At 41.0% G+C, this 22,591-nt stretch overlaps 1 protein-coding gene across 1 annotated transcript in view; it reads right to left on the bottom strand.

Annotated features, from left to right (window-relative positions):
• Window positions 1-22,591, bottom strand: part of TBXAS1 (thromboxane A synthase 1) — a 237,160-nt gene that overhangs the window by 158,720 nt on the left and 55,849 nt on the right. The window contains exon 3 of the mRNA XM_086884738.1: window positions 15,405-15,498. Coding sequence (XP_086740864.1) covers window positions 15,405-15,498 — 94 coding nt within the window. The remainder of the gene's footprint in view (window positions 1-15,404; window positions 15,499-22,591) is intronic.

The raw sequence follows: 22,591 nt of genomic DNA on the forward strand, positions 1-22,591 counted from the left end.
CTGCTCCTCCCTCTCCCTGTGAATTAACCACATCCCTAAGAGACTGGGTCACTGCTGGAAAGTAACCACTGCCAGGGATATAAAACAACCTTCCCATCCTGCCCATAAAGCAACCACCTGGAGGGACTGGAGAGAAAAACAGCACAACCAAGCTCCTGATGAAGACATCATCTCAGACAGAAAACTGTCAGCACTCTTTCACTCTCCTGCTTTTCTTATGTACATGGTACACCTGTACAGAGCAGAGGGTTTGCACATTCCCAGGTCCAAGAGGGTCACTTATTTTAGGTAATGCTTTCAAAGCAGGGGCTTTCTTCTGAAGGTCCTCAAAGAAAAGAAGACCCTTGTTTGGTAAACGGTAAGACAAATTATGGGACATTTGAATGACTAAATCTCTCCAGAAGTAAGATGCAAAATAAAATGATGCACAGTGAGAAGAGGTGCTAAAAGTTTAACCTGACATCAAGGCTTGTCCCACAGAAAAAGGCACGAAGGAGTGACCACCAGACAAGATGGCATCCATTTATATCCTTTGAAGTAAAGAGGCAATCCCACCATACCACTGGGAATAGCACAGGGCAGCCTACAAAAGTCACGGGGAAGCTCTGGCCAGTGCAAGGTTTAGCAGCAGTGCTGGCTGATCTCTAAACCCAGCCCTGGATCAACAGGAAAATACTTGCATGACCAGAAGGAGAATGGACTCCAGGACCCCAAGGACCTTTCATAGACACAGGATGGTTTCCTTGCTTAAACTTCATGGATAAAGCTGGGAGATTTTACCAATTGTGATGTTTTGGCTCAGGTAGAGTTGTTTTTCTTCACAGTGGCTAGAATAGGGCTATGTTTTAGATTTGTGCTGAACACAGGGTTAATAATATAGAGATGTTTTTGTTATTGCTGAGCAGAGCTTACGCAGAGCCACTCCAAAAACTTGGCTTCTTCATCATGGATTTGTGTTAATGCCTCTTTTTAACTCAAGATATAAATTACAGGGTTGATGTGGAAGAGCAAGACCCAGATGAAGAGTGTATATATCAGTCCTCTGACTCTCCTGCCAAAATTTCAGGCTAAAAATGTTATATGTACACCTCCTTACTTATATGTAGGAAAGTATCTCTATATATTCATAACAACCTCAGGTTATTATTTATATGACAATGTAGGATGCACAAGAGAACCAGGTCCCCTAAAATACAGGCAAATATCTCAGTTCCTGCAGAACAAGTCATTCCTAGAGGATGATAGATTAAATTCAATTAAAGGAACAGATATGAAGCGCAATCTTCAGAGCAGAGTTCCTCTCTCACAGATCTTTAACAGAGTAGCTGGACATTTAGTTTTGTCACATGCCAAAATCTTTGTGCCTTGTAAAGAAAGAGGCAGGAAAGGAATGTTAACGACCTCTTTTTACAGTAGCCAGTTGTCAGAGGGGGTGGGAGAAAACAAGCCACACGGAAAACAATTGCCAATTTGTGGTCTTGACCATTTAAAAATGGATCCCAAAATAGTCTGCTGAATTGTTTCACCCGGAGCAAAATTACCCATGAATACATATGCATGCACACAAAAACAACATCTCTTGACGCAGTGCTGATGGTGACTGCAGTCAAGGAAGAAGCGTTATTGCATTCCACATTGTGAAAAGACCACAATGCAGTAATTATTCTGAAAGGTTTTCACAAAGCACAATTATTAAGCTAACATTATCCTATTATTGTTTGTTGCTATGGAGATAATATAATCAATATATTTTCTGGATTGATTTTTTTAATACTACTAGCACATTGCCCAATACAGCAAGATTTAACTCAATGCATTAACTGATTTCAGTTTATGATTGGCAAAGTCTTGAGGCAATAGATTGCAATCCATCTCATGCCTATTATTCTATCAAGACACTTAATGTCAAAATCTCTGCTGCAAAAGCAAGTTTACTTGTTGAAAATGAGAAAAAGGATAACAAATCTGTCTGAAGAGATGTAATCTTTTAAGCATGAATTTAAAACTTGTTTCTATTTTTCCTAAACCAAATGAAAATTATCAAACCGACTACAAAAGTAGTAGAAAAGCAGGTTGGGTTTGAACTCAGCTTAAGGTACTTGTTTATTCCAGAGGGGATGTTTTGAGGCATTATCCTCCTGGGTGTAACATAAGCTTTTCCTGCAGCAACAGGGACTCTGGGAAGGTGGCATCAATTGTGGTACTGTGCCAGAGCCTACTGGTTGCAGATGCAAGTCCACAGTCTTTGTCACAGCCTCTTCCTGCACAAGCTCAGAAGCCACTGGCTACCTGCTCCCATGCCCAGTGGGCGCTTGGGTCTTCATCTCAGTGGGTGGTGAAGCAGAAGTGTTACAGACACAGCCCTCAGTTTCCTTGCCCAGAAAACTGCAAGCACACTTCCTTTCTTTCAAGTCTCCCTCTCCAGATGATAAGCTTTCAGCATATCAAGGGAATGCTCCTGTGTTAGGACAGTGGTAAGTTCTGCACAAACCTGAGTTCCAGACCTTTACAGGACAGTAATATAATATATTAAGAGGCTTCAATCCTGACGCCGTTGTTCCAGTCTGTTACCTCGCCTATCAAAAGATGGGCTCATCACTGTGAAACGTCTTTTAACATATAGTTAAATAACAACAATAATAACATAAAGCCTTTTAACATATAGTTTGTGTAATAGTTCAGAGAAGGATTTTATCATGTTTTCCCACTCCCATACGGCCATACTGTGATGAATTACCTTTTCATCTTTTTGGTCATAGAATAGCTTGGGTTGGAAGGGACCTTTAAAGGCTTTCTAGTCCAACCACCTTCAGTCAGCAGGGACACCTTCAACAGGATCAGGTTCCTCAGAGCCCCGTCCAAAGTTTTGAGGGATGGGAAACCTCAGTTTCCAGAAACCTGAGTCCCAAAGGTGACAATATTTTTTCAGCATAGTATATGCTTAAGACAAAATTAAGTGCAGCAGGCTAGACCTCGCATAACTAAATAAAAGTAGTTATAGAAACATTTAGAAGTACCAACACCTGTTAACTCCTGTGACAAATCATATGGTTACACTTTTGGGTACCAAAGCACAGCTTTAGCTTCCTTGGATTAGACACCAGTACGTAAGCATTTTGTCCATGGAGCACACAGCTGCTTGATAAAATGTGAAATCACAGCAATTCCACCTTCTCCCTTCCCTAAAGGCACTGGATTGGGTGGTCTTGTCTTTCTATGTAAAATAGGCTGGGGCTCAGTAATGTAACTTTCGGACTATCAGGAGGGGATCCATCGGGAATGATCATTCACAGATTAAATATGTTGCCTATGCAATACAACACATCTGGCCCGTCTGGCCCAGGGGATAAGTAATAGAGTTAGGAATGCACATTCACAGCCCATCCCCTGCAAGTCTGCTGTGCTGACACTAATCCATGCAGATCTAGGGCTGGTTTGTGATCCACCTCTGTCCTCCCTGCTTGGGCTGGCACAGGTCATTGTCCATCGCATCAGCGACACCACTTGTATTCTAAAGGATACCAAATTGCTATCTGGGCATGTGCCACAAGACAAGTACATACACAAGATAACCACATACATCAGGTTGCTTGCCTTCCCACCTTGTTTACTTTTATGCTGATTTATAAATGCTTTTTCTGCTGGATGGGCTTAGACAAGCAGGTTCAAGACTGCCCTGGTTACAGGAAGGGTGTAGACTTTCAGCACTGTGTGGGTGTGACCATGCTGTTATTCCATACCAGCCACATCATCGCTGTGAGGAGTGCTTTCAGCAGAAAAAGTCAGGCACTTTTTTGGTCCCTCCCTTACCGGAAGGGGCAGGGGAAGAGAAGTGGTTTATTTGGGCTTTAATTTCCTCCTGGTGTTAAAAGAATAGCATGGATACTCATTCAAACAGGCTACTGGCACATGTACAGCCTTAAAGGACCCCATCTGCTACTGCACAGTAAAGTACTGCTTAAGACACACCTTTCTGTCAAGTATAAAGAAAAACCTCATTTGTTTCTCACACCGACTGCCTGCTGTCCACCACAACGCCTTAGCATGCAACAGCTCTGAAACTCTGCAAAAATAAAACTAATTTAGCTAGAGGCAGGCAGGGAATATCAATTTTGGGAACAGGAATGATACAATTACATTCCTAAGCAATTAGTCTCAGTAACAGACAGACAGTATCTCTAGTAAATCGTCTGTAGGCCTGATTTTACCGGTCTCATTCATAGTGAGCAGAGCCTACTAGCAAGACCTCCTTCATCTCAGTGCTGGTGGACCAAGATGCTCCTTAGCAAAAGTAAAGCAATCAATGTCAAGCTGAAAAGGCTGAGTTTCATCCCACTTTGCTCTGTTAAGCACTGTAATTGCTGCGTACCACTTTCTAGCCAAAGACTACTTTTTTTTATTTAATTGATCAAATAATAAAAATTATTGTTATTGTTGATGTTATTATTATTATTACTACTATTATTATTATTAGTCCACAACACAGCGGTTGAACTTTGCTGCTGGAGGGTAACCTCACGTGTAGCGGAGTCATGCAGCAGCAAAAGACATGGCACTGAGACATCCGTTGGAGGGGAGTCCTATCCTTGCACAGCAGGACTCCTCCTGGAGCTCACATTTCCCACCTGATCTGTCCCTAGCCACTGTGTTGACCCAGTCTACTCCAGGAAGATGCTGAGATCCTCCAACCTTAACTCTGTGACTTTTCTTTCACGCACTAAGAAACATTTCTGCACCAAAAGGGCTGTCAAGCTCTGAGCAGGCTGCCTAGGGAAGTAGTTGAGTCACCATGCCTGGAGGTATTTAAAAGACCTGTAGATGAGATACCTAGAGACATGGTTTGGTGGTGGATTTGGCACTGCTGGGTTAACGGTTGGACCCGAAAATCTTTTGCAACCTAAAAGATTCCATGTACAACAGAGCCTTAGCGGGAACAGGGGAAGGACAGCCTTACACCGGTCCAAACACAGTGCAAAGGGCTCCTGTAAACTGCCTTCTCTACTACCTCCACAGCTAAATATAACTGAACCTGAAACACTTGGCCCGTCCTTACGCAAAAAGGTGGATTTGAGATGGGAGGTTGGAGGGGAAGCCTGAACCACGCGCTGCAGAGCTCCCTTGCCGGCTCCAGAGCAGTGCTGTGCTCTGGGAGACAGGAGCTGTTCAAATGTTTTGACAGAACACGCCGATTCCTCGGGAATGTTTTTATTCTAGTCGATGTGCCAATTCCGCACAGATTTCCAGCAGAAAGCAGGCAGACTGTCTGGGTCTGCTGAATTAAAACTACTTCACCCAGAAAGAAGTTGCATTTTTAGACTATTTTTACTCAATCCATCATTGTATTTGTTTTAGTCAGTTTGTTGGATTGTTTTCAATTTTACCTGGAAATTCCATTTTTTAGCAGGATCTAAAGACAGGCCAAAAGCCATCAAAATGCTGTAGAAAATTAGGCTCAAGCAAAAGACCGCTGAAGACTTTCGAGATACAATTTCGTACATAAATAATGCAAAGAGATAAACAAGGAAACACAAAAATTAACCATGTTCTAACTAGAACCACCTAGTCTGGTTCTGCGAGAACCCAAAACCTCCATTTTTGCATTTGCGGTTGTCTTTCAAAGGCTTTCTTTTTTCCCTTTGCCTTAGGGAGTTATTTATAGGGCTATTATAATTTGAGGTCTGGTCTTCTCGTGGCAGGTCCTCCATCCAGGAAATGAAATAGCATTAGAAAATGAAATCTCGCGTTTATGAGGTCTTAGAGATGGCTCCCTGGGGCACTGGGGGGAAAACAAAAGAAGCAGGGAGAAATATAAACACAAATATAACTACAAGATACTTGCAAGGTCCCTAATTCTATCTGTGATGAACTTTATGAGACTCTTTATTAAAATAGAGACCTCTGATATAAGGTCACCAACAACTTTTTTCCCCCCAAAGCTCTCCCATTTCCCCCTTCTCTGTGATCAAGTGCCTTTTCTACTTCACCTTGGCTGCAAGGTGCTTCTTCCCTAGATTGCCTTCAGAAGTGGAACAAAAATAAGGATAAATCAAGTGCTCCCCTTCCTCCTTCTGCCTCATCACACACTTTTGACAGTGTACCACATGTTGCAGCATATTAACAGATCAAGGCAGATGTGTTCACATCTCTGCAAAAATCATGTATCAATCACCAATTTCTAACTCATACCCCCTCTGTGCTTCCTTCCTAGACAACTCTCTAAGGCCACAACATCCCTTATCCTGTCTAGGGCTTATCACCCACTGCTTTCTCTCAATATATGGAAATAAAAGCAAATGAAGGCAAATTAGGGAAGACTTTGGTGCTCACCATCCTCTTTCTCTATGTGTCCACAGAGAGGCTTCCCTCCAACACTTTCTCTTTCCATGCATTTTTACTTTTGAGTGGAACAGGGAAAGTGCCATTTAGAAGAATAACAGCCGTGTTTTAAGTCCCACTCAGCTTCACAGAGAATATTTAAACTCATCAACGTATGTGACTTATCATGGCTCCCTTAGCCTTTCACAAATCCTGCCTAAACCAACTCAGGCATCATCCTGCCTATGAAAGTTAAGAATTTTCTATACTCACAGAAACAAATAAAAGCCATCAGATATAATACATAAAAACTATGGAAATTCAGCAAATAGCAAAGACTAATTTACAATTATTTTAATGTTTATTTCTTGCATACTTTATTATGAAAATACATAGTTAAGAGTATTTTGAAACATGTAGCTCAGTTTCTTTTTCTCCTGATAATTTTAAATTTTCTTGTAATAACATAAAATAAGTTACCAATGTTTAGTGAGGCTTTTTTGCTACCTGAATATTTAAAACTTCCCAGGACAACTATCCAAAGATAGTTCTTCACTTTTCCCTCTGCCTTTTTATAAAGCTCTTAAAATTCATAGAAAATTACAACATTAAAAAATCTAAGTGGGGAAAAAGAGATAATAATTAATAAACAAAATTAAAAGTTTAAAAGTCCAAGGACAACCAAAGACAATCATTCAATTCACTCATCCATTCATCAGCACTGCATGATGACAAAGTCAGAAAGAAAATACAGCAATTTGAAATACATTTCTTTTTAAAGCACACAGGTTTGTTTAGACTTTCTGTTGATTCTTTTTTTCTAAAAACCAACCAACCAAGAAACCACCCAACCACAATAAAAAACCCAGTCAGGTCTCAAAAAAAACCCTGATTAGATTCCAACTCTAGCTGACTCTTGTTTTACACTACCATCCAAATTTAGACATGCACCGAAGCCACTGAGGCTGTGGAGAAACAGTTTAACTTTTGGACTTTCTACCTCTCTGATAAGATTGGTCCTTTCTTACTCTTCAATGTCTTTCTAGGCAACTTGTTCTTCAGGATCAAGTTGCATAAATGCTTATCAAAAAAAAAAAAAAAATTAAACAAAAATTCAGAAAAAAAGCTGTAAAGAAAGTAGCTTTTAATTTATTTCTGAGAAATTAGGAGAATGCCAAGCACACAGTGGCCAAGTTACAAGTGCCACTTTGCAGCTACTGAAGCCCTCACAGTCCTGCCCAGTGCCTACCCTACAAACTCACCCTGCCTTTCCATCACATTCATTCGACTACAGGCCATGAGTATGACCTGATTTCACGCTCAGTCCCTCTTAGGGAAAGTTAGATTTCAACTCTACATCCTGCCTGGGAAGGGGGAAAGTGGGAAGAATCCAGAAGGTCACGAGTCCTACAAAGCTACCAGGTGGTGATGCCATCCAAGGTGCACTGCAGACAACCAGAAGGCAGAACACTATGAATACCAGGGATTTACCGGCACGTGTTTTAACAGGGTGTTCTTCAAAGCCTTCATTTTAATATAAAGCCTTACAGAAACCAAGCCTAGCTATATGCAGTGGATCAGACCCACAGCAGCTGTACCTGCCTGTTCCCAGAAAGGACAGGGATGTATCTTGCTTGTCACCCTTTCAGAATGACTTGCTGCACAGAAAGCCAGCCTCTTATCTGAAAAGACATGTCGTGCTGTAAACATTTCTAGTGGAGCTTGGGTTAGCAGCACTTGTAAGAAAACCCTAATGAAAATAAATTGTTATGTATTTACCCATATGCTGAGGAGCATATGGCTAATGCATTTAGACACTGCTAATGAAGTTAAGACTCTGCTAAATTTGTTGGCTCATGGATAACAACTGTTCACAATACCCAATCTGAGCCTGCTATAATTTTAGCATTACAACTGATACCTGGCCATTATTGTACGTACTTGTCTTGCTGACATAGAAGTACTGGATTTCTGGATGCGGGGTTCTCCACATGCAATAAGGAGGTGAACAACATAGGATGCTTCCAAACTCCAAATTGACAGGTAATGTGAGCAAGTTTCAATTTCATGTAAATTAACAAGAGTTGGTCTTATTCATCATATCTCTGACTGTTGCTTTCTTTCTTAATTTCAAGGACTAAAAGACTTTATCTATTCCAACCCCACTCCTTCCAGGCCAATGCAACTACAGGCAAAACTGAAGAGAAGGCAGTCACACCCAAGAAGTAGTCCTGCTTTTTATAATTTCACATGTAAAAGCCCATTGAGTTTACTCCAACAGCTATTGGAATTCCCCTGTTCAAACATATTCCTACTTTGCTGCTTTTCAAGGTGAGGGTCCCTACTTCTTCTGGAGCCCAAGGTAAAGTCTGGCTTGTGACTACACTGGCTCTACCTTTATGCTACTACCTTTGCAACTACACGTTGTCTCAGCCCAAACACTGTGTGCTCAGTTGTTTGGGTTCACTGCTGTTGCATGTCAGGCCTTAATTTAGCAGTAAAAGCTGCTTGAAGAGCAGGCTGCATAGCAAATTCCAGAGGGTTATGTGATGAACGTGCAAATACACTCTCCAAAAGATATAACACATGGCAAACTTCCCTACACCATTTTCACAAGCCAGGTGTCATTTTAATGATGCAGACCTCTGCTCTGACTGATCTTGGGTAGTCATTTGGCAGCTGCCACCAGAAACCCATCAAAGGACAGTGGTCAAGGATGGCATAGAAGAGAAGTATCCTTCAGGACTGCTATCTTGGGGACCACCTCACTCAGATACCTTCATTCACAGGCCAGAACTCAGGCCTGGCATTCATTCACAGCCCCAGCTGCTCTGCGAATACTGCAAAAACATACAAATTCCCTCTGGCCTTGGAGTGTCCCAGTCCATTCAAGACAGTGATATCAGCTTCCTCAAACCTAACAGGTTCCAGAGGAGTTGTCCAAAATGTTTCACCATAACCTGATCAAAAAGCAAACCTATGTATTCAAGGACACCATCTTTACTGTTTTGCAAGTGGATAAAAGAGGACCAAGGAGAAGCAAAAGAAAGAGATTTGCTTACCCAGAAAGAAGAAACCTTTGCCCCAGTCAGACTTGCCTAAAACCACACTGAGAGCCTGAGGAAAGCCAGGAGCATGATTAGGGAGTCTCTTCTCACTTTCTGTGCTGCCACAGAAAACATCATCCTCTTTCCATTTCAGAGCTACCAACTGCCTCAACCATTGCCTCTTCCCACCACCCCACCACCCCCGCCCCTCCCCATGCAGCATTTAAGAAGGCAAGTATAAAGTGTGTCAAAAAGAACAACTAAAGCATGGGTTAAGGGATACCAAAAACATGATGATGCTCATTAATGAAGTCTGCATCTCCTCTAGGGGCAACTGCCGAGGTCTATGGGAAGCATACACACAGTCCTGCACAAAAATAAATGTTAGAGCTGCTCTAGGAAAAACCCACATCATCAGCACACCATTCCTTGTAATACAAAAAGGAATTGCTTCTTCCCTCAAAGGAAAAATTGTATGAAGAGACAGAAGAGCAAAGGCATCTTGTCATGACCACTACCACCTTCATTGCATGAGTCACCATTATTTACCAGCAAGACAGAGAGGATTCATCCCCTTTCTCTATCACATGAAATCTGCCGGTGCTTTGTGCACCCTAATACTGTCTCAGCATCCATAAACGTTATTTAAAGTTGACATCACATTCAGGTGTATCTTGCAAACACGGTTATGGGAAATGCTGCAGGTGCAAAGAAGCTGAGGACATTGTGTGTCTACAGAAGGGTCTCTGAGGTGCACACACTGCTCCCCCAGACACAGGCTCACCCTGCTGAGACCCCTACCAGTGCAGGGAGAAGCTGGGGTGAGCTACAGCACAGCTCTACCTGATGCTCATCTCAGAAACTGAGGCTGAAGGCTGTACTATCGCTGAAGGCTGCAAATAGCATTTAGTCTAGTGGGAGACAGCCAATTGTCTTAATGTCTTGATTTCCTGCTTTAGGTTCCCACAAAAAGACACTGCACCAACTTTGTCAGGTTATCTGACAATGCTAACATCTGATCAAAGGAGGTAACACAGACTATCAGATGAAACTAGGAAAAAACACACCTTTAAAGGGAAGAAAGACTGGCTTTATAGATGTAGAAATATACACATAAATCCACATCTAACTGCAGGTTTTCTGTCATGTTGCAGACAGTGAAATGGCAAGGTTTAGATCTGCACCACATGCATGTACATGCCTCCCAGTCTAGGGTGGTGGCACTCCCAGGATATAAGAGAAGACCTGGATCACCCCAAGAGGTCTGCTCTGACAGTCAGAAGCCCACAGCAGATGCTCACAGGCATCTGGGGGAGACAAAGACAGGTTGGTTGGTGATGCCACAGCCTACCTTTCTGGTTCCACACAAATAGCTATCAAGTTGCAAAACACACACTCCCTATCTCATTCCTCTGTTGTTTATCTGCACAAAGAAACACAAAACCATATGCAGGCTTTCACTGTCAATATAAGTCATATTATTCTTGTAATTCAATCCAGGTCCAGAGCCCGAGAGCTCCTTTTCCTCCCTTTCCCCCCTTTTTGCTCCCCTCACCGTTTGCCTCTCTTCAACCTTGTTTAGGTTTGAATGCTGTGTCATTAAATTCCAGAGCAGTAAACACTGCAGCCTCTCTCTCTAAGCACCCACACAGTGCTTTCTAGGCTAAAAATTAGACATGGGGTAATTTCATTCCTGCAAGGGACTCTGCCTTTTATTTTCCTTTACGTCCAACTCAAAGGATGCTTTTGGCAGATGCGTAGCAAAGAAAAAAAATAATATTTGCTCTCTGCTTCCTCCCGGCACTCCCGCCTTTTCACTCCCACCCATCAGCCATAAAACAACACAGCCCAGCCAGATCCCAAACTGAAAGCAAGACAAAGCACCCACACAGCCCCCACTTCCATTCAGCAGAAATGGGCCGCCCCGGGGTAGCCCAGAATCTACAAGTAGGCCAGACTGAAATAAACAGAGTAAACAAAGAGTATCCTGTCCAAGCTGAGAGGGGCTAAAGAGAGTGATGTCTTTCATTAACATGCAAGGCAGGGATGCAAGCACACAGACAGTCAAAAGCATCACTGGAGCTTGCTAGGAGTAATAGGAGGAAAGCAACACGTGATCACGCCATTGTAAGGACCCAAAGCACATCACTCAGCTGCACGCAACTGCACATCCCCACCTACTGAGGAGCAAAACAAGGCAGCAACCCGCACACCTACCACCACCCCAACACATCAGGGGCAGCCCCAAAGCTGCTGCAGCTCTCCAGGAGGCTGGGTAGGGAGCAGTGCACACAGGTACAGTACCAGGTGACCAGAGCCGTGCAAATGTCAGAGTCAATGACATTTAGAAACAGCATAGCTGTCATTTTAGGAATGGAATGGGAAAGGGGGAGAAAAACACAGCACAGCCATAGCAACAGGTCAAGTGAGAGAAAAGGTGATGCAGATATGTGGCTTCTCAGTTTTCAGAGCATTTGTCACGTAATAAAATCATTAGCCTGGGAATTGGTAAAAGAGTTTGGTTTAATTTTTCTGCAATCTACTGCTATAAAGCCCATACAGATCCATGTGTGAAAGTCCATGCTGTGAATACCCCTGCATCAACCATTACACAGCTATCACAAACAACCCTCACGTTTTTCCAGACTCATAGGAAAAATGCAGCACATGGAGAGGTGAGCAGTCAGGAATTTGTAGCAAAACAGCAGTCTGTTGGCTGCAAGTCTGCTCAGTTATTGGAAAAAATTGAACATGCTGCTTTTTTTAAGCAGCCTAATCATATTTACTATTACATCAGACTTACCCACCACAAATTGTTCTCATGCAATGGAAGAATTTTTAATCTAATATCTTGGACTCAGATAATTTCCCAGCTGCAGAACTGCAATAATTTCCTATCTTCTCATTGTTGAGATAAGCCGATTAACTCGGATATGTTTTAGTTTCAGAGTGTGATTATCTCCCTTTATTTTACTTGAGAGAGAAGGAGTGACTTACAGTAAAATAACTTGGTTTTCCTCAAGCCAGCTCTTAAACTCTCTTTTTCTGTGATGGAGATAGGTCTTTCCTGTTGCATTCTCCTTAGCCCCTTTACTTTCCACACTTCCTTGTCCTCTCTCAGAGACACTATATTACCAGTTACTATTATTTTACTCAAAGAAAATACACTGTTCAAGGAATTGCTGAAATAATTCTTTAATAAAAAACAAAACAAACAACAATCTCATTAATATTTTTTTTTTGTTTAAAATACCTTTGAAAGTTTATTAAATACCCCACAACCCAGCACTACTGGTCAAATCCTGCTTGCACTGTTCCTTTGTTTTCAGGCACATTTAAAAGAGAATTGCAAAAAAAGGGTAAGGCCTGAAGCTCTGTTTACATGCACAGTGCAGCAAAATAGGAAACTCCATTTATTTCAGTGGAAGTGACTTACACACAAGTAAGGGAGAAGACAAGCAAACTCTTGAATTTATACCATTATAAATTGTAAAATACTGCTTACACAATTTTGTTGAGATTTTTGGACATTTAATGTTCTTTCTTAAATTCCCAGGTCCTAGATTTACTCTATTATGTCAAAGGGACATCATCTTCTGCTTTATTTTTTTCCCTTACATTTCTAGCAATCATATTCTAGGAGAGAATCCATGAGATGAGGACATTTTTTTAGACTGCAGGGCTTTATATGTTGAAGCTTCTTGATTTCCTTTTATCTTCCAGATCTCACTTGTGTGCAGGGCTTTTCAACCCCTGTTAATTTACAGACCAAATTCAACACAGGAAATGCACGAATTACACATATGCAGATTCCCACACAGCACATATCAATTCATTCCTCTTAGTCACCATTCATTAATTCCTTTGAAATAAATGTTCATGGTTGGAAAGCACTAGTTTGATGATTTAATGGGAGTGTGGCTCATGTTTTTCCTGCACAAGATTAGCAATGCTACGAAAGAGGCAGCCTGTTTAAAAGGGAGACTCTCCAAACTGCTGTTTCGGGGGTGGAATAGAGAATGGTTGCATAAACATGGAAAGGCAAGAACTTCTTAATGTTATAGATGGAGCAACAGAACAAATCAACCTTTTTTTCCTTCCTATAAAAAAAAAAAAAAAAAAGTTTTATTTATTTATTTATCTATTTATCTATCTGTCTATCTATCTATCTATCTATTAATTAATTAATTATAATAAACCTAACCCCAACATGCTGCTACTCATGCACAGCTGTGTTCCTAGCAGCTAAGCCCCTAAAACCATCCCTCTTTCCAGTAATGTGATGGGCAGGCCATGGTTCTCCCATGCTGGGAAAGGGAAAGTGGATGATGTCCTCTTCTGACTGCAGTGAGAGCATTTGTGTCCCTGAAAGTGCTCTCATAGACAAGAGCCTGCAATATAAAAGCAGGGCTCCCATTACTGGCCCATTGCTATGGGCACTATTCTAAGAAAGCAGCCTCAGCAGCAGATCCAGAAAAAATGGCAAAATACATGAGGGGAGGAAGAAAAATTACCAAGAGCCTGGGCTCCTCTCTTCCCATCCCTACTGGCAGCGATAGCATGGTAGAGAAGATGGGTGGTGAAGTGCCAAAGTGCTGGACACATAGCCTGGCAGTGCTTGTGGCTTTGCACCACTCGACTCTGTTCCAAAATGGTTATTTCTTAGTATCCCAAGATACAATTTCTCAGCTACCTTTAATTTATTTTTATTCCTAAAGGGTAGAAAAATCAAGGCTTTTTGAATTAGTCTTATTTAAGTTAACTTAATGAATGCTATTCTAGTAATGAAATTTGCCTAACGGATCTTACGATCATTTTGGGTCACTTCCCAAAACCTTTACACTTCTATGCTGGTACAGGGCAAGCCCACCTAAAACACAACAAACTAACTTAGTCTCTAGGCACCTTTACCTAACAGCAAGTGTTAGTAGGTAACTAATGATATCTGGGTTTCACCACTAAAGAGCTACAGAATGAGTGGCTTTCTGCCACCCAGCTGAATTGAAACCCAAAGAGTAAACTGGTCTGCATTCTACACCATCAGAATCCCTTGTAAGTTAAAGTCACCCTGCCAATTCCAGCTCAAATTAATCTAGAGCAGATTAAGTCTACCTTTTATGCTATTTTCTAAATGAAATCAGATGTACATGTAAAACTGGTATTTAAAAGGTTTTATCTAATAATGAGTCAGATATTGACAGAACAATCACCATGAAGACCAAGGTAAGAGGCAATATATTCTCGTTAATAATTCAAATCTCAGCATGGATATTGATGACCATGCACTTAAAAGGGAAAACTGGGCAGCAGCTGGAGCTGGCCCAGATTTCCTGAAAAGTTGTTGGGCTGGAACAGAGACACACTGGAGAGATTTTACTGTAAGATCCAACCAGAGAAATGGCAGCTCCTCATTATTAAGATATCCTGGACCCTCAGCAATACCACTGAAATGGAACAAGGAACAAAACACAGCATCAGCAGTCTATTGAAAGAGTATGGGTAAGAAAAACAAGGGAATAAAATCTGGAGGCAAAATGACCCCACTTCCTCTTCCTCACAGCCCTAATATTTGTGGCACAGAGCAACAACATTGAGCAGTACAATTCCAGTTACTGCTTGGGAGCAAGCAACATTAAAGGCTTTAAAATAAATGTGTACAATCAGCAAAAGTGCAAACAAACAGAAAGGTTGTAGGAGCCAAAACCACTCAGAACAAACCAGTTGGGGCTAGTTAACATAATCTGCTCTATTCACATAACTAAGTTTGTTTCACTGAGGGCATGAACTTTCTTGGAAAAGCTCAAGTAATTAACTGCAGGAGCTTACACATTTTCTTTCCCTCAAGTACTTTACCCTGGTATTAGAGCTGCTTTAACACAAGTGTTTCTACCAATTCATTCAAAAAGCTGTTTTGCTTGTCCTTTCCAGAGGGACATGCCTGAAGAGGTGGTACCAGTGAACTGTAGGATTCCCTTCAATTCCTCCTGCCTCCTATCCACTTTTCCCATCACTCTGATTGATACAAAGGAAAACATACCCTACCTCACGGAAAAAGAGCAGGTTTCCAATGAAAGGAAGAGGTGGAGGATGCTGGATCCCTACTTTGCTTAGTTTGGAGAATGCAGATGTGGAGTACCTAGAAAAAAATAAGGCAGTAAGTTATTTTGTATCTTGTTATGGTATGACTAGCCACAGTAATTAGTTCAGATAACTTCCCTGGATTCAGAGAGGGAAAAGATGCTTTCTGTGTTGGTCAGACAGAACTTCCAATGTGATGACATTGGTTGGCAGCTCCTCAGGTCACAAAAGTAAATGCAATATACTGCTGCTTCAGAGAGGGCAAAAGGACCAAGTGACTCAAACACAAGCCTGCAAAACTGAGCAGTGGAATTAGAGAGCTGCTCCTCTTCCCACAAAGGGTCTTAAAAGTCACAAGTGACTCTCCAAAGCTACATGAGGTTACAAACGAGATCAAAAGAAGCATTTGGGGCTTGACTTCTGCAGCATTGCTAGAAAAGGAGCAAGACAGATTTTCAGATTATTATTTTCTTCTTCCGTCACCTCTACCTATACAGATCACAGAACAAAAATTCAAACTAGTCTCAGTTGTCCATGAGCCAAGACACTGTCAGTATGTTCAAGTCAAGCCTAGTATTTGGGCCAGATATGCTGATTAAGTGATTTTTTAAAGCTGCCAGTCAGCAAATTAAACAAATATAAAAAATACGGGGGAACAAAACCCAGACTGAAAAGCTTCATGCATCCCTTGTTTCAGATGAAACTGTGGCATGTTGACAGAGACAATACCAGAAAAAAGAAAATAAGAAAAACCCAACCCCAGAGCCTTTCTTTTTCCTCCCCTCCCCCTTTCTTAATACAAACAATGGATTTAAGTCGATCGACTTCAATTAGTGAAACCTGAAAGAGCAGGAGCTAGCAGCAGCAGCTTTGATTACCCAAAGACACAACTTTCGTTGTGCACTTCTGTTTGCTGAGATTTCCTACAGCACAGTACCTATTTTCTTAATGGATTTTCTTTTGTGAAGGTATTTTAAAAAATCATAATCAGGAGATAGAGGTTTAATCATTTTTGAATAGCAACCATTTTCTTTTTTTAATGGAGCAGTACAAACCTTCACAAACACAAGCCCAGTCCTCTCACAAACCCAATAGAAATGATGTGTCCTCAGTCTATGCATGGATGCTATGTCAAGTATGACAAGGTATCGTGGAGTAAAGGCACAGAAGTCAACATTTATTACACATTTTATACATATTACTGACTTCTTGGCTACTTAACTGCTTTAAAAAATATGAGATTTTCCTCAGCTAATACTCTTGGGAAAAGAAATGTTTTAACTTTAAAATGACAAAACAGCCTACATGATACATTTTCATCCCCAAAGAGAATATTTTTTTTGCTGCTGCTGCTGTTTGAAATCTTCCTGAAGTGTCTTTGTGTCATAGCAAAGTCCTCATCTTCAGTATGTAAACAGTGAAAAAGATTAAAATCCCTGTCAATGAAAACCTGTCAATTTTTCAGTATTCTATCCTGATGTTTTCACTGCAAAATACATGGCAGATCACAAAACACCAGGCTGGGCTACAGCTAACTCCTCATTTCACTGCACACCAGTCTGCAGGCTCCTGATTTTCATGTACAGCAAAGTGAAGAGTGACTGCAACAGAGGCTTACAGTAGACAAAGTAAATGATTTGATCACCAAATATTTAAAAAGAAAAAAAAAAAAATAATGAGTACTGTTTCACAAGGCAAGAAACACAGAGACTGTGAAGACTATTTGTACTTAGATGAACAGTTCGTCATTGTCAGCTTCTGAACATTAGTGGCAGCTTCATACAGCTGAGGATTTGCTTTCCTTTTCCCCCTCCTAATGTGGTTTTCTCCACTGCTTTTTATTCAGTTACATTTGAAGCAGGTTTTCGAAAGGTAGGGAATGACAGTTTACAATGAGATGGGAGAGAGAAGCAGTGTCATCAAGCTACAGACTGAAATATAATAACAAAAGGGTGAAGCCAGCAGGAATCTCATCAATAAAGACATCTAGCTCTACTCTATGATTTTACAGCATTTCTGGTGTTGTTGAAATACCTGATGTTTTACAGAAAAGAAAACAGTATGCAAGTGACCAAAGACTGAGGGGCAGCATGCACAAAAGAAGGATCTAACATTGCACACGTAGCCTTAACTTTGACCATTTCTAATTCAACAGATTACTTTCTGCAGCCTTAAATATTAAAATCTTCCCCCCCACCCCCCATCTCTGCAATATTGCTGCTCATTCTCAGTATTTTGGGCTGGGGGCAGATAGAGGAAAGAGTGGCTTATGGACTTCTTTAGAAAAAGGAAAAGGAAAAAGAAAAAATTGTCCTGCATTTCACAGAGTGAACACCAGCAATACATGAATCTGACAGCTTTGTGGCACAAACTTCTGTCTTTTGAGCCAGATGAGGCTGATACCTCAAACAGGCCAATTTATATGATTTGGTCACTCAGCAGCCCCATGATACACACTTGGCCAGTAACTAACTCAGAGCTGCATCCTAGGTGCACTGGGAAAACAGTGGCCGAGTTTTGCTCCCTTATGGGAAGGGAAGATGGGCTAAAAGTGGGGCAAGTGCAGACAGGCAGGGTGGCCTCATTGGCAAAGCCATTTGTCTGGAGAAGCTGTACATCTAAATGAAACAGCTCCAAACCTGCCTTATCACCAGTGGGAAGTCTTATTTTAGTCTGCCATTGAACACACTTCTACATCACTTTATCACAAAAATTAATCTGGTATCAGGAAACCCCCTACTGTTGCTGTGGGTACACAGTGATGGTAGAAGATCAGCCAATGGACTAGAAAGGCTAAATCAAATGCAAAATCTAGAAATAGAAGAGATACTAAGAGATACCAAGATAACCAAAGATATGGAACCATTTCTGTGAAGGAAGAAATAAGCTAAAAGGCTATAATCTTAATAATGGAAAAAAGAAGCAGGTTATGACAAATATATTTAATATCATGCAAGGCTTAAAAAATAATTAAGAGTTATTACCCCAAAATTTAAAATATAGTATGAAAGTCCATGAATATTCAGGTGACAGGATTAAAAATTAAAACACTTTTCCAAGAAATAAATATACTAACTATGGAACTCCTTGCCACTGATGATTTTAAAAAGAAGTTTAAAAAGCTTCAAAAGGTGATAGAATAAATTAATGGGAGGCAGAGGGAGGGAATCAACAGACACTTTTAGCTAGTAAATTTAACAAATGTAAGAGAAATACATGGAAAATATTAAAGGAAAGAAAATTAATCAAATTTATTTTCTTAATCAGGGAACTAGTCTGTAAGCTTCTAATTGCATAATAGGAGATTAGACTTTTATAAAACCTAAAAAGATAAAACCCCAGACATTTCAGCTTTCTTAAGAGGAAGAGAGGGATGAGTCTATGTGAAGTGAGGGGCATGAAAAGGATAAAACTCTGATGGCAGCAATATTTACTGGACAATCTAGTACATTCTCACTCAAAAGAGAAACATACCCTAATATTTACACAAGTACGGCTTCCTGCACAACCCTGAATTTAAAAGCTTGGCATTACATTTTGAATTAAGTGACAAGACATCAAAAAGAACCAGAGGAACAGCAGCAATGAAATAGATCAATAAACAATTCAATAACCCTTTGAAGACATTCAGATGGCCTCTGAGAGCAAAATGCTCTCTGTATATATTAAACACAACTGTTAAAAGAATGTTAACATGCCAAACACATTCCTGCAGGCCAGCATGGCAGATACCAACTCTCTGAAATACTAACTTTTCTCCACAAAACACAATGGGGAAAAAAAAAAGAAAATAAGAAATAAAAGTAATGTAAGTTGTGAAGGATATATTATCAACAGAACTAGCCATCTGTCCAGTCAGGTCAGTACTGAAAGAAAAAGTATTATGCAGTCTACCATTAAGGGTCATCAATTACAGAGTTTCCAACTCTGCATCATGAAGTTCAGCATCCTGTTGAAATTACCCCAAATTTCACCCAGTACAGAAAGTGCATCATTCCTTCTACGTCTAAGTAATACACAACCTAATAATAACTAAAAAGCTATAAACTGGGACACAGAGATAAAAAAATCCGTGATGTTATTTAATCTCTTTGTTGGGAGTTGGGAGGTACGTTATTTTGCAAGACTGACAGGGAGAACAAAGTATTTTGCTGAGATAATGGAAATCATTCCTGCCAAACGAGAGACAATCGCCATGCATTTTTACCTTTTTGCCTCTATTTACATATTCCCATACCAGATTCCAGTTAACAGTGGGATGCATTTTTCTCACAAGGTAGTGATAATGCACGAAATAAAGGTAGCTTCCCCAGCATTACAATGATGGCTCATGAAAAAGTATACAAAACATACAAGCATCCCTGGGAGCCCAGTCTCACCAAAACATAATCTCCCAAAGTTGGCTACAGACTTTCAGCTCTCAGCCCTCTCTGGGAAATTTTGCATTATGAATACTGCAGCAGGATCACTGGAGAGCTGCCATCACATAAGTCTTTCCTCTTGTCTGCTCCTCAGGATATTTAAGGTAGAAAATCATTATCAGCTCCCATTCTGACAAAGGAGCACACAGAAAACAGGTCTTGCAAGTGGGTAAGTATTGCAGCCAAAGTGGATACCATCCCAGAAGAATGCAACCTGTGCTGATTATTACCTCCAGAGAGTGATCTCACTGAAAGAAAAAACAAAACAAAACCACAAAATTAAATCAGCTGTCCATCCCCAAAAGACAGTCTCTCAGAAAGTAGAAGAGAGAAAAATGGAGAAAGTAAATCCCTCTCCTTGGTCAACACAAGCTACCAAATTGCCCTTTAGTGTTACCCAGCAGTACATCTGGTGGAAAAGGAGGGATTTGCTGAATGAAAATACACTTGGATGTGTAAAATGTCAAGCTCAGAGTATGGAATCATTACTATACCTCCAAAAAAAGATCCTGATATCCACAAGTATACCTCTAAGAATGAGCTGAAATTAATCTTCAAGAGACACTTTACTCAGTTTGGGATAAGGATATTTGAGTACTGCAATTTAATTTTCAAGCTCAACAAATCTACACTTTTTAACCATGAATATGTAGGGCTGTAATAACAGTTTCAGGGACAATCAGAACTTCCGTGTTACACTTGCTCTCCTTAATCACTTGCATGCACTCGCAGAGCCTTAATTTTGACATAATTGCACAAGAAAAGGAAAGACATTGCACACACTTGCACCATCTGCCTCCACAGGGGCAGAGGTTTTCCAGCTGCAAAACCTAAATTATCACAGGACATTATTATATTTGCTAATACATCAGGAATAGTGTGCAGAAAAGGCAAGATGATATGCCCAATATTAAATTTATGCCTCATATATCTGCTAACAATCACCTTTTAATCCATACTGTTCTGGTCTGTCAAACAATTTCCTTCATGTCTCTTAAGAGAACTGAGAGTCTCAAGAGATTGGTTATAATAAAGCTTCAGGTTGTCACAGTGTATTTAAAGTTTTGGGGGTTGCTTTGATTTAAGTTCTAAAAAAATTAGCAGCGAATCAAGGCCAATTAAATGAAAAAGCCCACACAGAAGAAGCAACACTCTTCACCATATTCCAGAGTAGCCCTGCAAGAGACAGATGGTCTGTACAGCAGGTCAATGACAATATTTCATCACCTCTCTCAGAGTGCAACCCCTTCACACTGGGCGGTGACTTTTCCAAATAAAGAGCAAATGAACAAGAGTCATAAATCCACAGCTTCAGCCCTTCTTTGTTGGCTCAACACCTTTAAACAAAACGATGGAGGTCAACAGCAGCAGAGGCTGTTGGCTGTTATGTACTGCTGTTGGCAATATATAACCTTGGGAAAGGAGGTGGGAGCGCCATCCCACGTGACCACAAAGAGGAGTCTCCTCACCAGAAGGACTGTCCACAGCAGATCTGAGGTCTGGTGCATCCATGAGGCCATACATGACATCTGCAGGAACAGCTGGGTCAGAGCTGATAGCTGAGCTCAGCTCATGTCCCAGCCCTGCTGCCTTAACCCCACACCAAACCGTCCTTTCAACTCCCTAGGACCACTGGTACTTCACCTTTATTAAAGAGTAGTTTCCTCAATTGCCTGTTTATTCAGACAGATATTGTGGGGTGTGCAGAAGAAAATGGTACCACCCAAAGACCAGAGATGTTCTTGTTTTAGGAAGACTGAAGTTTGCAAAAACAGCTGCATTGCTAGAAACATAGTGTTCAGAAACAATAGTAAAATTTCATTACTTTTTTTCTCTCTCCTCAACTAATTGCATCTCTTAATTTTGCAAATTAACATCTTAATTAAAAGGACATGAAGTTTCAACCTTATCAGCCTTCCTAATTGTTATGCAAGTTCATATCCTAGTGATGCAACTCCATTTGCAGAAAACATGGCACCAGTTTTTGTATGCACCTCAGCTGTTCCTACACACTGGGAAGAATCGTACGGATGCAGGAAGCAGTTTCATATTTAAATTGAGGGAGAAAAGTCTGCTTGGGAGCCTGATCATTGTGGCTTTTCACTGACATAATGAAGGTACTTATTAGGCAACCGGCCCATTATTTCATAGGGCCAAAAAGGGGCTGCAGTGCTATGGTGGCTGAAGTCCCAAAACGTTATTTAGCAACATATCAATTAGTGGTGTTTGTGCAGGCAAAGTTACATTGCATTCCCTCTAGAGCCCACCAACCTCAGCTGCCTTTCATATTTTATTCCATGTAGTTGTAGTCTTATCACACAACTTGCCTGGTGTCTATTGCTGTCAGGGAACTGGTTTTAGAGTTCAGTGCTTGTGCCACATTCCACAACAGCAACAGCACATGCAGAGCCACTCAGTGCCATTAAGAACCAGCTGGCACAAGGTTTACATGACATCACACCTTGCCAGGAAAGCCCTGGGAAAAACAAAATTGTTTCAAGAGGCTCAATGCCTCCCAGTGCTTTAGGGCCAGAGACATCTCCCTTAACTGAAGGTGAGGTGGGGAACACAGTCCTATCCCCTTCTTTGAGACCAGCCTGTCAGCATACGTGTGGCAGGTACCTAAGTAGGGACAACGTAACTGGAGCAAACGCCATCATTTTCCCCCTTGTGACCTCAAATGCGCAGCAGTGACAAACTGCAGGGACAATTCACCTCCCTGAAGACAGT

This window comes from Cyanistes caeruleus, chromosome 4 (genome assembly GCF_971803275.1).
Source record: "Cyanistes caeruleus chromosome 4, bCyaCae1.hap1.1, whole genome shotgun sequence".
NCBI classification, from domain to species: domain Eukaryota; kingdom Metazoa; phylum Chordata; class Aves; order Passeriformes; family Paridae; genus Cyanistes; species Cyanistes caeruleus.